Below are 12,973 nucleotides of genomic sequence, written 5' to 3' on the forward strand. Positions count from 1 at the left end.
CCTTCTCTCTTCTCCCATCCTCCTGTGCTCCTTGCCCCCTTGAGCCCCCCTTCTCACTGTAACTGTTCTGTCCCTCAGCACTGCAGCGAGATGACTGACATTGAGTTGTTTCCCCTCTAGGTCCCATGAGCGCTGATGTTTGCACCCTTCAGCAGATCATGAAGGACAAGGTGTCTTACACAACAGGCAAGACTGTGAGTGGCTGTGTGAGCCGCAGCACCGTGGGGAGACCCCAGGAAGTCCACGTTCTCCAAGTGAAAATGGAGAAGGTCAGTAATTGGGGGCTTGGAGGGTGGGGGAGAGACGCAGTGACACAATGTCTGCTCCCTGTCAGCAGACAGACCAGGTGCTTTCACTGCCTGGGGCATATGGCTTCATAGGCAGAGTTTGGGGGGAGGGCAAGGGAGGGCATTGCCCCCCCCCCCCAAAACTGCAAGCCTCAGGCAGGCAGCCTGAGAGTGTAATATAAGGAGTTCTGTAGAGGAGACAGGAGAGATACTGCTGCTTGCCCCCTGAAGCAGGGAGTCAGAATTTTGTTTCTAAACAGAGATTAACAGGTGATTAAGATAAGAAAGGGCTGTTAGGATGTTTTCTAAAGTTAACTGATCTGTTCCAAGCTTGGTGAACTGCAACAAGTAAGTAGCCTAAATAACAGAATGGTAATTGTAGATTTTTCTACAATTGTTGTATTCAAGAGAAGGTAACAAAGGGACTAGTATCTTTCTTTGGGATGATGGTTTTTTACACACAAAAGCTTATGCCCAAGTAAATCTGTTAGTCTTTAAGGTGCCACCGGACTCCTTGTTGTTTTTGTGGATACAGGCTAACACGGCTCCCCCTTGATACTTTCTGATTTTTTAGACAAAGGAAATGCAGTAGATCTAATCTACCTGGATGTCAGTAAGGCATTTGATACAGTTTCACATGAGAAATTATTAGCTAAATTGGAGAATTAAATTGGGGATTAATATGAGAACTGAGAGGTGGATAAGGAACTGGTTAAAGGGAAGACTACAGTAGGTCATACTGAAAGGTGAACTGTCAGGCTAGAGGGAGGTTACTAGTGGAATTCCTCAGGGATCGGTCTTGGGACCAACCTTATTTAACATTTTTATTACCGACTTTGGCACAAAAAGTGGGAGTGTGCGAATAAAATTTGCAGATGACACAAAGTTGTGAGGTCTTGCCAATACCGAGGAGGACTGGAATGCCATACAAGATCTGGATGACCTTGTAAACTGGAGTAATAGAAATGAGATAATATTTAATAGTGCAAAGCGCAAGGTCACGCATTTAGAGACTAACAACAAGAATTTTTGCTATGAGCCAGGGACTTATCAGTAGGAAGTGACAGTGGAGGAGAAAGAACTGAGTGTATTGGTTGATCACAGGATGACTATGAACCATCAATATGATGCGTCTGTGAAAAAGGTTAATGGATGCATCAGAAGTTTTCAGTTGCGTAGGTAGCCCCTTGAATCATGGTTAAAGTGGCCCCCCTCCCCCAAAAAATCTGAAATGGCGCCCCTGTGCAGGCACAGAATTCCCCCCTCCCTCCCCATGCAGCCCCGTTGGCCTGACTGGAGCCACCCCGCCCCACACACACACACTAAATATAGACTGGTTAACCTGTCAAACTACGCCTATGCTAATGGCCCTGGACCTGGGGAAAATCGGCCCCAGCACAGAGGTCTGGTATGGCTGTTTGGGAAAGGATCCTTTATGTATAGGGACCAGTAAGCTGGGAAGTCAGGCTCTGTGCTACCAGGCTGGCAGCCTGAACTTGGTTCCCTGCTAGGCGCAGCGCTAAGAATGACTGGTGCGAGGTGAGGATTTAAATACCATTTAAAAAGTTAACAGTTTAAACTATTAAAAAATACTTCATTTAAACGGTTAACTGATTAAAGGGAGAGGGGCTGGGGTTGCTCTGGCTGGCCAGTGCGGCTGGGGCAGGTCCTGCCGGTGTGGCTTGGGGCCAATCCAGCTGGCGCGGCTGGGGCCACACGGGCCAGCATGGCTGAGGCTGCTCTGGCTGGCCGGTCGTCTTCCCTGAGACAAGAACCTTTTTAGATGCTTGCAGAGTACATCCCCTCACTTGTTCCAGTCATTGGACAATGCTCCCTCACTCACGGAGAGCTGATGTAATCTTTTTTAACTATAGACCATTTGTGAGGAGACCACCTTTTTCCAAAGCTTGGGTGACAGGGCAACAGGCTGTCAGTTCACGCTCTACTGGCTCTTCATGACAAAAAGGATATTTCTGCCTGGGGCGGGGGGGGGGGGTGTTAAGCCTGTGGCACACTGACAAAATGTGTTGCGTCTTCCCCCGAGCCGATCCTCAGTGGCTATTTGCCTGCTACTTCCCCAGCTAACGGAATCGGTCCATTAGCTCAAGTGGTACCTGTCTGTGCTTTGGAGCAGGAGGTCCCTAAAATCAGTCCAGCCAGAGGGTCGTTTTAAATGAACATTTAGATTTGGTAGAAAACGGCAGACGTAGTGGAATCAGTCTTCGTAATAGCCCCAGTGGCTCTGCTGAGGATTACCTAGTTCTGCTTTCTCGGGGGGAGGCTGTAAGGGACAGTCTGTTGTTTGTAGGAAATGAAAGAGTTTCCAGAATTGTGGTGACAGTGAAATCTCTGAGGCTCTATAGGACGAGATCCCTGGATGTTTAAAAGATATTTGGAGTTTCCCTAAGCAACCTCGTCTCTCTGATCCTTCCTTCATACTCGCTTTTCTCCTGAATTCCTACCCAGAACTAATTCTCTTCAGCAGTGTCACCTCATCTGTTCCCGCTTCTGCACCTACTCATGTGTCATTTGTCTTGACTTTGTCTGAATTAGGCTGTCATTTCCCTTGGCGGAGAGTACCCTATTTCTTCGTGTGTTGAGAAAGGGCTGTTCGTGCTAATAGTGCTCTCTAAATAATCTGTTGCTTTTTCCTTTTGTCCCAACTAGTTTCACTAAATATTATTAAAATATAACTGTTCTACATGGCCAAAGAACAGAGCGCACGGCTGTTTGATTAAGAAATAATAGCAAGGAAGGCCAAAAGTGAAGTCTCTCAGAGAGAAAGAGCGCGGTGTGTGATTCCGCGCAGTGGGGTCCTGGTCCGTGACTCGGACTGCTCGGCGCTACAGCAATACAAATAATAAACAGTAACGATAACAACGGCTGCTGTCTCCGCATTCCGACGGAGCTTGAAAATTCCAAGGTGCAGCGTGCAGAGAACAAAAAGCATCCAGCTTAATAGCAACCAAATGCAAAGTGGCAACGGAAGGGTTGTGCGCAAGACTTTTCTGTTTCCTCTTGAACTCTGTGTCCAAGGACTGGGTGTGATATTTACAGTCTTTATTGTATCCAGCCAGAGGAAGGCTGCTGGGTTTCTTTCTGCTTTCTAAAGGTCTCATCACCCGTTTGTGGATGCTGAGCCAGATCCTCCGCTAAAGCCAATGGAGCCATGTCGATTGACACCAGCTGAGGATCTGGTCAGTTATTATTTTGCGGTCCAGAGGCCGTTTGGGCTTTGGGCACTGCAAAGAATCAAACAGTGCAGCGGGGAAGCTGGTGTGAACACAATGTGCCAGCCAAGGTGGTTTTATTTGACGAGCAGCCCTTAGGGCCTGTCCCCCTAGTAGAGAAAAGACTGAACCCAGCTGTACTGAATCTATAGGAAATTCTGTATGGGCTCTGTCACATTCCGGGGTGCAGTCCAGCCCAGTGAGGGGTTGTCTCATCACCTTCCCTGTAACCCTGGGTGCCTCACAGTGCTTTGCTGTTGTCGCTCCCAACTTGGGCTGCTCACAGCCCGCCTACCAGCATGTAGGTCACACCCTGAAGTGTCTGTGTGCTAGACAGGACTAGTTCAACACTCTGACCCCAGCAGCCGGTCTACAGCCCCTAAGCCACACTTTGGCTTCCACCAGCCTTCATTACTACTTGCAGGGGGACCCCCAACACACTCCCAGTCCCAGATTTTTCCCAAAACATCTGTTCTGCAATGTCCAGCCCTCTCCTGGGCAGTTCAGAGAGATGTTATGGTTTGCTTCCCCTTTAAGGAGTCAAGATTCAATAGTTTGTTACTTTCACTGGAGTTACTAGACAGTTTAGTTTAAACACAGCACTGGATGGGTTTAGATGTTACTTTCACTGGAGTTACCAGACAGTTCAGTTTAAACACAGCACTGGATGGGTTTAGATTAAAAATAAAATACAGTTATTAACAAAAGACTATAGGATTTTAAGTGCATTCAAGTATAAGAGATACAATTAGAGACGGTTACCAGCAAAAACATACTTAAAAGTCTAAAACTTAATCTAGCAAGTTTTGGTTCCAGACTTTGCTCAAGATGGCCATTCTCACCCCAGGCTTTCAGCAAGCTGGTGACTGACCCTATCCACAGTCAGGATCTCTCTCCAAGGCCCAAAGGTGCTGCTGCCTTTGTCTTCTTGGGTGAAAGAGACAAGCTGGGGTTCTCTGCCCCTTTCTTGGATAGCCCAGTGAACCTTTGCAATGGATTCCTCTGAAGGTTACGCCTCAAAGGGAAGTTTATCATGCAGTGAGGAAGGCACCATGGAGTATGGCGGGGAAGGAGGCTCCAGCCTCTTTTTTCCCCCACTTGTGTTTGCTGAAATTAAAATTGTTCTGCTTCCTCCCCTCTCCTCCCCCTGCTGACCTGAGGACCCTGTTTACTACTTATATGTAACGTGAGGTAAACGCACATTTCTTTGTTTAGGATAGACCGGTTTAACAACTGTACCCTCAGCAGGGCTGTCTGGCTCTGAACATATGCTCATAACAGGGGAATTCATAACTGTACGTATAACGTTGCTATATACATTTCACCAGGATATTATTGACCAGCATTTTATTAGTTTTTAGATGATACCCCACAAGGCGTATTTTATACAAAGATTATTACACTAGTGTGTAGGGTGTGAATACAGTGATGCTTTTGGCCACAGGCTCCTGGATGCAGGCAGCACTTGTGGTTCGCCTGGACCCTGTGACCTTAGGGTTTGTGTGTTCCGAAGTAGTCATTTAAGGACGAAAACCAAACTGAATTCTTTAAGTTTTGAGCCTCCAGCACTGTTACAGCTCATTTAATTTTGTGGCGGACTGTGAATAACATGCGTGATAGAATTAAAAAAGTTATTTATTATCAAATATCTATTTAACAATCAGGCCTGGCACCATAACCAGACACTGCACTGATACTCACATGCTAAGAGGAAAGCCACATTTAGAGGTGAGTGGTCCCTAAATGAGGAGACTGGGTATAATCATTTCTCTAACAGCACCTTGATGGTGGATAGATGTGCCTAAGCTAAAATTAGCCTGCTACCCTTTGTATAATCAATTATAATAACACCCCATCACTAATTAACATTAAATCTACCTTTTACCTTATCTGTATTTCTACTACCATAATTAAATATTTTCTACTTCCTTATTGGCTATTTAACATTAAGCATCATTTGAATAGACATCTGTGTAAATTCCATACCAATAACTGTCAATATAGATAACATTGCCCAAAACATTAACATTTTATTTAAAACACTTGTAAAAACCAGTAAGGACCAAAACAACATGACCTGGGTTATGCCCGAACTTATCTCTGACTTCCCTCAGAATTGTCTCACTTGACTACTCACGTTGTACCAGACCTCGCTTGGCTATTGTCATGTCTATTCTTAGGAAACAGATTTCTGGGCCTACTTACATTTTCAACACATTTTTATATACACATAAGCAAGCATCAGCTCTACAGGCTAGGATCCCAAACTAACACACAACAGCCTGGGCTGACTAATGTCACCACCCAGGCTGTCTTTAAGCCCTGGCTTCAACCATGCAATCATTGTGATCTCTGTGTTTATATAAAGTCTGCTGCAGTTTCCACGGTATGCATCCGATGAAGTGAGCTGTAGCTCACGAAAGCTCATGCTCAAATAAATTGGTTAGTCTCTAAGGTGCCACAAGTACTCCTTTTCTTTTTGCAGTCATGAAAGTGATCCAGATTAGGATCCTCAAATGGTTTAAATCAGGATAGCTTACTCTTCAATAGAGTGATGCTGATTTATACGAGCTGAAGCTCTGACCCTCTTAGCCTGTGTGTAGGGTAACACCACTCTTACTGGCCTGTGTGGGTGATGCATTGAAGGGGGATCTTCAGGGGGCTAGGCAGTACAGCAGTGTCATGTAGTATCTGTTTCAGCAGCTGCATTGATCATTGGGATGGTACTTTGGGCCACAGGGATTCAAGTCTGATAGACACATCGACTTTAAGGCCAGAAGGGACCAGCATGATCATCTAGTCTGACCTCCTGCATGTTGCAGACCACAGAACCTCACCCACCCATGAAATGTTTCCCTTCTTGCCATTCCGCTAAGCTGGCTTCTAGGCTATCTAAGGATCTATCTCAGGGATTCATCTGGCCCCATCATTGCACTGTCTGAGCATCTTGCCGTCTTTGATGTATTTATCCTCCCAAACCCATGGGCAGCATGGCTGGGTTGTTATCCCCGTTTTGCAGTCGGGGAATGGAGGCACAGGCTAAGTGATTTGCCCAAGCAGGGATTTGATGCCCTTCTCCAAAGTCTCAGGCTAGCACATAACCACTGGACCCTCCTATTCCAAGAGAGGAGCCTGAACCAACAGCTGGCCTGTGTGCCGCCCACAGTGAAGTAGTTTGACTCTGGAGCCACACTGGGCTCCTCCCCACAGGAGATGCCGTGAATCAGGGACAGCGACAGCTGGGCCTCAGCGCAGTGTTTGGGTGGACGCAGCCAGTGTCTCCTCTCTCTGCTTGGTGGATCCAGCCCAGCTTCCATCGCCTGGCTGCCAAGGCACAGACAAGGGGGGAGGAGATGGTGGGAGACCTGGTTGTGGGGCAGTGTGTTGTATCATGTAAATAAATAGCATGGACTTGCCCCCCCCCACAAACTGTTTATGTAAAGAGGAGATGGGGGGAGCCAGCCATTGATGTCACAATCGTGCCATTCAAGGTAGTTGGCACCAAGCCCCGACTGAGAGGAGGGGGCTGAGGAGAAAGTCTAGGCTCCACATATAGAAGAATTACTGGAAGCTGGTTTCTATAAGCAGATCCCCATGAAAAAGGCAGCACTGGGGTAAAATAAAACCTCCCGCCACTCTGGAGGAGAGAAACAATGGCCCCTGGAAAAAACAGGTGGTAAAAATAGAACCAAGGCCCTCCCCATCACAAGGCCAAGGGGACAGACCGGCTGGGGTCCTGTGGCCACCCACACAGTCATATTTACAGGACACCTCATGCTGTCACATAGGGGCTGGACTTGTAATAGGATTGAGTTATTCTTACGAGGCTGGTGGTAGACTTTTTGGCAGTTGATTTCCAGTAGCTCCTGATAAGATCATCTGGGCGTGTGTGTGTGTGCGGGAATAGCGTTGCCAACAGTCCCTTACTGCAAGGGAGGTCCCGATATTGAAATAGAAAATTGCCCTGTCCTATACTAAATCAGTGCAGGGCACCTTGTATCCCGTCTCGCAACATATTACAAATATTCTCATTATGCAAAGCCAGTTTGATTATTCCCTTACCGTCCAATGATACAGAGTTTGTAACATGAGCCAATGTCATAATGCAGAGCCAGTCCCATGATTTACTGAACCAATTTACCTATAGCACAGAGGTTCCCAAACTCTGGCGCACGGCCCCCTGAGGAGGGCACAATAAGATTATCGGGGAGGGGGGGCCACACTGAAAGGCTGGAATTAGTAGGGGGCTGTCCGGTGGGGGAAGTGGACAGGGCTCTGGGCAGGGGCTTGGTTGCTAGGCCCAGGCTCCCTGCCTGCCTCGCTCCCCAAGTCTGCAGCAGCTCCCGGCCAGAAGTTACGCTCCTCTGCTGGGGACGTGGGCAGAGACTCTGCGAGCAGGGAGGCCACACCCCAGCAGTACTGACCCCTCTGCCAGGCAGAGCCCCTTCCTCACCCTGGCCCTTCAGTGCATCTCCAAGGCCTGCGGCCCCGTCCACTTGCTCTGCCAGACAGAGCCTGAACAGGGAAAGCTGGGGTCAGCAGGGGGCCCTGTCCAGCGGGGGTCAGTACTCACGGGTGAATCTCTCCACTCCCCGCCTTTCTGTGCTGCCCTGTTCGCTTCCAGGATCGGGTCCTGGCAGCCCAGACTGCCTGACTGCTGCAGGGAGTGGAAGGTTTCCTCTACTGCCATGTGATTAGTACCCCCACCCCTGTGGTGGTGGGCACCCCACCCCGGCCCCGTGGGCACAGGCCACTCCCCGCTAGGGGTGCTAAGAAAACAGTCCCGTACTTTTGAATTACAGTGTTGGCCACCCTATGTGTGAAGCTCTGCCGATATCACAGAGCCCGCAGCCCAACCGCCACCGGCTCCTCCGAGCAGGGTCAGCCTGGGTGACCTCTAGGGAAAAGCCAGGCTCTGGCAGGAAGCGGGATTCAGCAGCGCGTGCAATGCCATGCGGATGGCCCTCGGATGGTGCTGGGAGAAGGGTTAGGTGCTGCTGGAGGGTCTCTCTGTTCATTTGTCCATCCATTACTGTGGTTAACTCCTCAGAGTTTTCCATCCCGTACTTGGTATTGTGGGGTAACGGTTTAGGGGGCAGTGTTCAAACTTGGTCCCTGCAGTTTGGCACCTGAAGCCAGATTTAGGAGACTAACTCTAGGCACCCCAGATTGGTACAGATTAATGCCCCAAGTTTCAATGTCTGAGGGCCCCCCCCTGGACTGTCTTGAAACGAAAAAGCTGGCAGAACTCGCTGGCCCCTGAGCTCTGTGTGTACAGGTGTGTGGGCAGGAGTGCTCTGTGTACTTCAAGAGTGGCCAAAGCGCGCCTACTAGCCTGCAGCACACCTTGCCATTGCCTTAAGTGTTCATTCGGAAATGCAGCCCCTGGAGCATGTGCGGCTTCCCCGAATCTGAGCAGAGGAGAGCTGGCTTCTCTGTGGGCCACCAGGCCCGAGGGCTGGTGGCGGAGGTCGGGGGAGGACTGCAGTCTGCTCTGCTCCATTCCTGCTCGCTGTGGCAAGCTGCTGTGGTGGCGCTTGGTTGGGCAAAGTTTGGAACTTCCTGGGCACTGGGACTGGTTGAAACAAACTTGGGGCACCCCCCCCCCCCCAGCCAAGCCGGTGGAAGGGCTCTCCTGGCTGCAGTGCCCAAGGCTTCCTTTGCCAGGCTGGATGTAGTGGGAGCTGAGGCAATGGCTCGGCAGTGGGAGGGCGTTTGTAGAGCGAGTTAGGGGGCGATGGAGGGAGGTTTCCAGTTAAATTGTGGGGAGGGGCTGCACAGAACCTGAAACAGCTGCAGGAGCCCATGAGACTCCCCGGCAGGCTCCTGTTTTCAGCGGCACGGAGCAGCTTCTGTGCCGCGCACTACGTGGCCGTAAACAGCACGCCAGCCTCTGCAGGGCCTGTGACAGGGAGCCCCCGGTGGCTGCAGGTGCAGCCGCATTGTCTGAGCTCACACAGGATGCACCAGCTAGGGTGGGGCGGTGGTTTCCCCGGGCCGCTGCACATGTGTGTGTGCTGTTGACAACAACCAGCGCGTCCACTGAAACTAACCCAAACCATCAGGGAAGCACACTCCAGCCCCCGCCTCTCGGAGGAGCAGCAGCGAGATGACCTTTCTCTCGTGGCTCGCCAGTCAAACTCATGCTTTTCCCCCCTGCACTGGACAAGGACTTGACTCCTGGCCCTTGGGACTTGAGAATCTGGGTCCTGATCTTCCCTGTACTGACCCTAACTCAAGTAGGCTCTCCTCCCAGGACATCAACACTCTTCAGTCCACTCCCTGGCTGCCTCTCAGCTACCTTCTAGCTGTGGTGGCCCGAACAGAGAGGTTGTGGAGCTTGGGTAGGTCTTTCCGCCTCCGTCCTGTTCTTAACAAGCCATGCTGGGGTTGCATTATCTTCTCAGTTACTTCTGACATGAACGAGAGCTCCAAGTCCTGATAGGGTTCTCCTGACACTAATACTAGAAGGAGATTGGACTCTTTGCACAAGCGGGTGAATGGGGAATGTGGGGGCATTGCATATAACAGTGTGTCTGCTCTGGGGGCCGAGGGGGAAAGGGGGGTGGGTATAGACCAGGTGTAATTGTCCTCACCAGTCCTCAGCAGGGTCCAGTTCAAGATGGAACATAGAGGCACAGGGACTGGGTCATACACGCATCAGCTGAGCATAGTCAGGGTTTCCTTCTCTCCTCCACCGATCCCAGAGGACAGAGCTGGCCCCTTCCCTCCCTGTCCATGTAGCGGCATCTCCCTGCCTGGGTCCAGGGGCAGCTGGCATGGAGTGCCCAACCCACGGGCAGAATGGTACCAAGCGGGTCGCTCACTCTCATGGTGACTTTCAATTTGTTTCTTGCTGTGTTTGGCTTTAGCTTAATCTGCAGAACAAGTAGCCCAGGCTGAAAAGCCTTTGGCTGCCCTGTGTGGCTGGCCCATGTAGATGTGGAAGTGAGGGTTTCTCCTCTCCCCCTCCCTGCCTGCCCAACCTGCTCAGCCGGCCTTCTCTGCACTTCACTGCGGTGGGGCACTGTCCGGAGAGCACCTAGCCTCATATGCATGAATGACGTTATCCCCATTCTCTCCTGCAGATGGGGCACTTCCAGTTGAGTGTGTCCTCAGCAGGAAGGACCACCCCACCTGAGCGAAAGGTGCTGTTTGTGATCATCTGTGACAAGTCCTGTAGGGTGACAGTTCATTCGGCGGATCTGCACCCGACCTTTGTCTCGGTGAGTATTGTACCTTGAAACACATTAGCAGCATTGAGCGGAACGCCTAAACACACATGACCGTCAGAAGGAACAAAAGATGTGTCCCGGCTCCCATTGGCTTGTTCAGAACTTTCTCAAACTAATTCTTTGGGGTGGATGTTCTCCAGGCTCAGTCTTGCCTCATGGTGAGTGTTTTGAGACCATCTGAGTAAAATCTGATCCAGCCATTGCTGGCTGAGCCGAACATGGAACGTCTGAGCAGAACATCAGAGGAAGGAGTCATCACGGCTTCCACACTCAGCTCACGAGGGCCAGTCAGACTGAGTTCAGACTTTCCCCACAAATACACGTCAGGCTCTGGGCTCAGAGCGCGCCTGGAGAATTTCACTCACCAGGAATTTGCTTGAGAAGGGTCTGAGCAGCTGGAATGCTACCTCATACTAGCAAATGGGACAGCCTTGGGGTAGCACTGTGTATTGCTGGGTGGGAGCCTCCTTCATAGGTCTTGTCCCCAGGTCAGAAGGGAGTCGGAGGAAGGGCAGCCCATGGTGGGGGAGGTGGAGCCCATCACATCTCTGAGGACTGGCCCCCCGTGATTAAAGAGCAGCATTGTCCACCTTCATTATTGTTTTCAGGTATCACTGCAGCACTCTGAGGCCCCAGCTGAGCTCAGGGCCCCATTGTGCTAGGCACTGTACATATGCAGAGCGAGGGACACTCCTTGCCCTGAGGAGCTGGCAGTCTGAATATAGAGGATGAGAGGGAAAGTGACTTGCCCAAGGTTACCCAGCAGCTCAGTGTCACAGCTGGGAATAAGACTCCGATCTCCTTATCCCCAGTCCAGTGTCCTATGCCCTAGAATATGCTGCCGCTCCAGTCCTCCTTGGCTGAAAGGATGGTGGACACAATACAGGGCCTCCAGGGACAGGGATGTAAATCTATGAAAAATGGGGACCCCTTGGGCTCCCTACAGGGGTGAGAAGGCTGCCCCAATCAAGAAGAGAGTATCAGTCCCCCATTTTACATGTAGGGAAATTGTGGCACAGAGCAGTTCCGTGATCCTTAGACATGTCAGTGGCAGAGGCAGGAGTGGGGCTGGTTCTGCCAGCTAGCCAGGACAGCAAAATCCTCAGAATCTGTTTGTGTGCATGACTGTGGCCTGGTAGGGCCAGACGTTTGGAAGCGTGGCCCAGTGGTTAGTGGGCTAGCCTGGGACTCAGCAGACCTGATGTCAGGTCCTAACTCTGCCATCGACTTCTCGTGTGACCTTGGGCAAGTCACTGAGTCTCTCAATGCCTCAGTTCCCCCTGTGTAAACTGGGGAGAGCAGCCCTGGCCTGCCTCCTAGGGGTGTTGTGAGGCTAAATTAGAGATTGTGAGACACTCGGGTAAAATGGTGATGAGTGACATATAAGCACCATAGCTAGACAGAGCTGCTTATTGGACAATCTGAAGAGCCAGCTCTGAACAGAACCCAGGAGTTCTGGATCTACTCACTAGACAATACTACCACACTCCATGGTAAGAGTCAACAGCATAAATGTTGTTGTCACTAACACAGGCTGGTGCCTTGACTCCCTAACCCCCCAATATCTGGCTTTGCTTCCCTTGGGAATTTGGCAGGTTGTGTCCCGGACTAACTCCACACCAACTCTCCTTGCCCAGGGAGAGACGCCAGCTGGGGACAAGAAGTCCCTTATAGGGAGGGACAAGTTATTAAAACAACACAGAAGAGTGCCCTAGATAGGAGGGTGGGGAGGAGCGCATGAAAGAAGGGGAGAAGGAAACGTCTCTGTCTTGTTTCTGTCTTGGTCTCTCGTTCAGGCTTTCTGGCTCCTGTGTCCTGTTGTTTGCCTTTGTCTGTCTGTGTTTTTTCTTGTGAGAATGGGAAGCAAACAGATGGCGGCATCTGGGAGAGCCGCTCAGCTCCTCTGGCTGGGTTGAGCAACGGGCCCCATGGAAGGGGGAGTTCTTGGCCAGTTAGCTGCTGGCCGCTGCCACAGCTGGAAGAAATCCTCCAAATTCCAAACCAAGCCCCCCAGGACCCATTAGTGTTGATAACAAACAGCAGGGGCGGGAGAGGGCGTGTGACCCCCCCATCGGAAACGTGCACTGCCTCCCTAGCTGAGAAGCCAAGTCCTGCACCCCTCATCCCCCTTCTCCTCCTCACGCAGAGCAGCTGCAAGGGCTCCAGGAGCCGGTGGGGGTGGGCATGGGGCTGGGGCCGGGGACTGGAAGGAATGCAGAGC

At 50.8% G+C, this 12,973-nt stretch overlaps 1 protein-coding gene across 2 annotated transcripts in view; it reads left to right on the forward strand.

The window, feature by feature from the left end:
* ENG (endoglin) overlaps window positions 1-12,973 on the forward strand; it is a 54,815-nt gene that overhangs the window by 17,407 nt on the left and 24,435 nt on the right. For both annotated transcript variants that reach the window (XM_073314756.1, XM_073314757.1), the window contains exons 2-3: window positions 121-269; window positions 10,606-10,743. In XM_073314756.1, the coding sequence (XP_073170857.1) occupies window positions 121-269; window positions 10,606-10,743 (287 nt within the window). The remainder of the gene's footprint in view (window positions 1-120; window positions 270-10,605; window positions 10,744-12,973) is intronic.

This window comes from Lepidochelys kempii, chromosome 16, assembly GCF_965140265.1.
Source record: "Lepidochelys kempii isolate rLepKem1 chromosome 16, rLepKem1.hap2, whole genome shotgun sequence".
Classification (NCBI taxonomy): Eukaryota; Metazoa; Chordata; order Testudines; family Cheloniidae; genus Lepidochelys; species Lepidochelys kempii.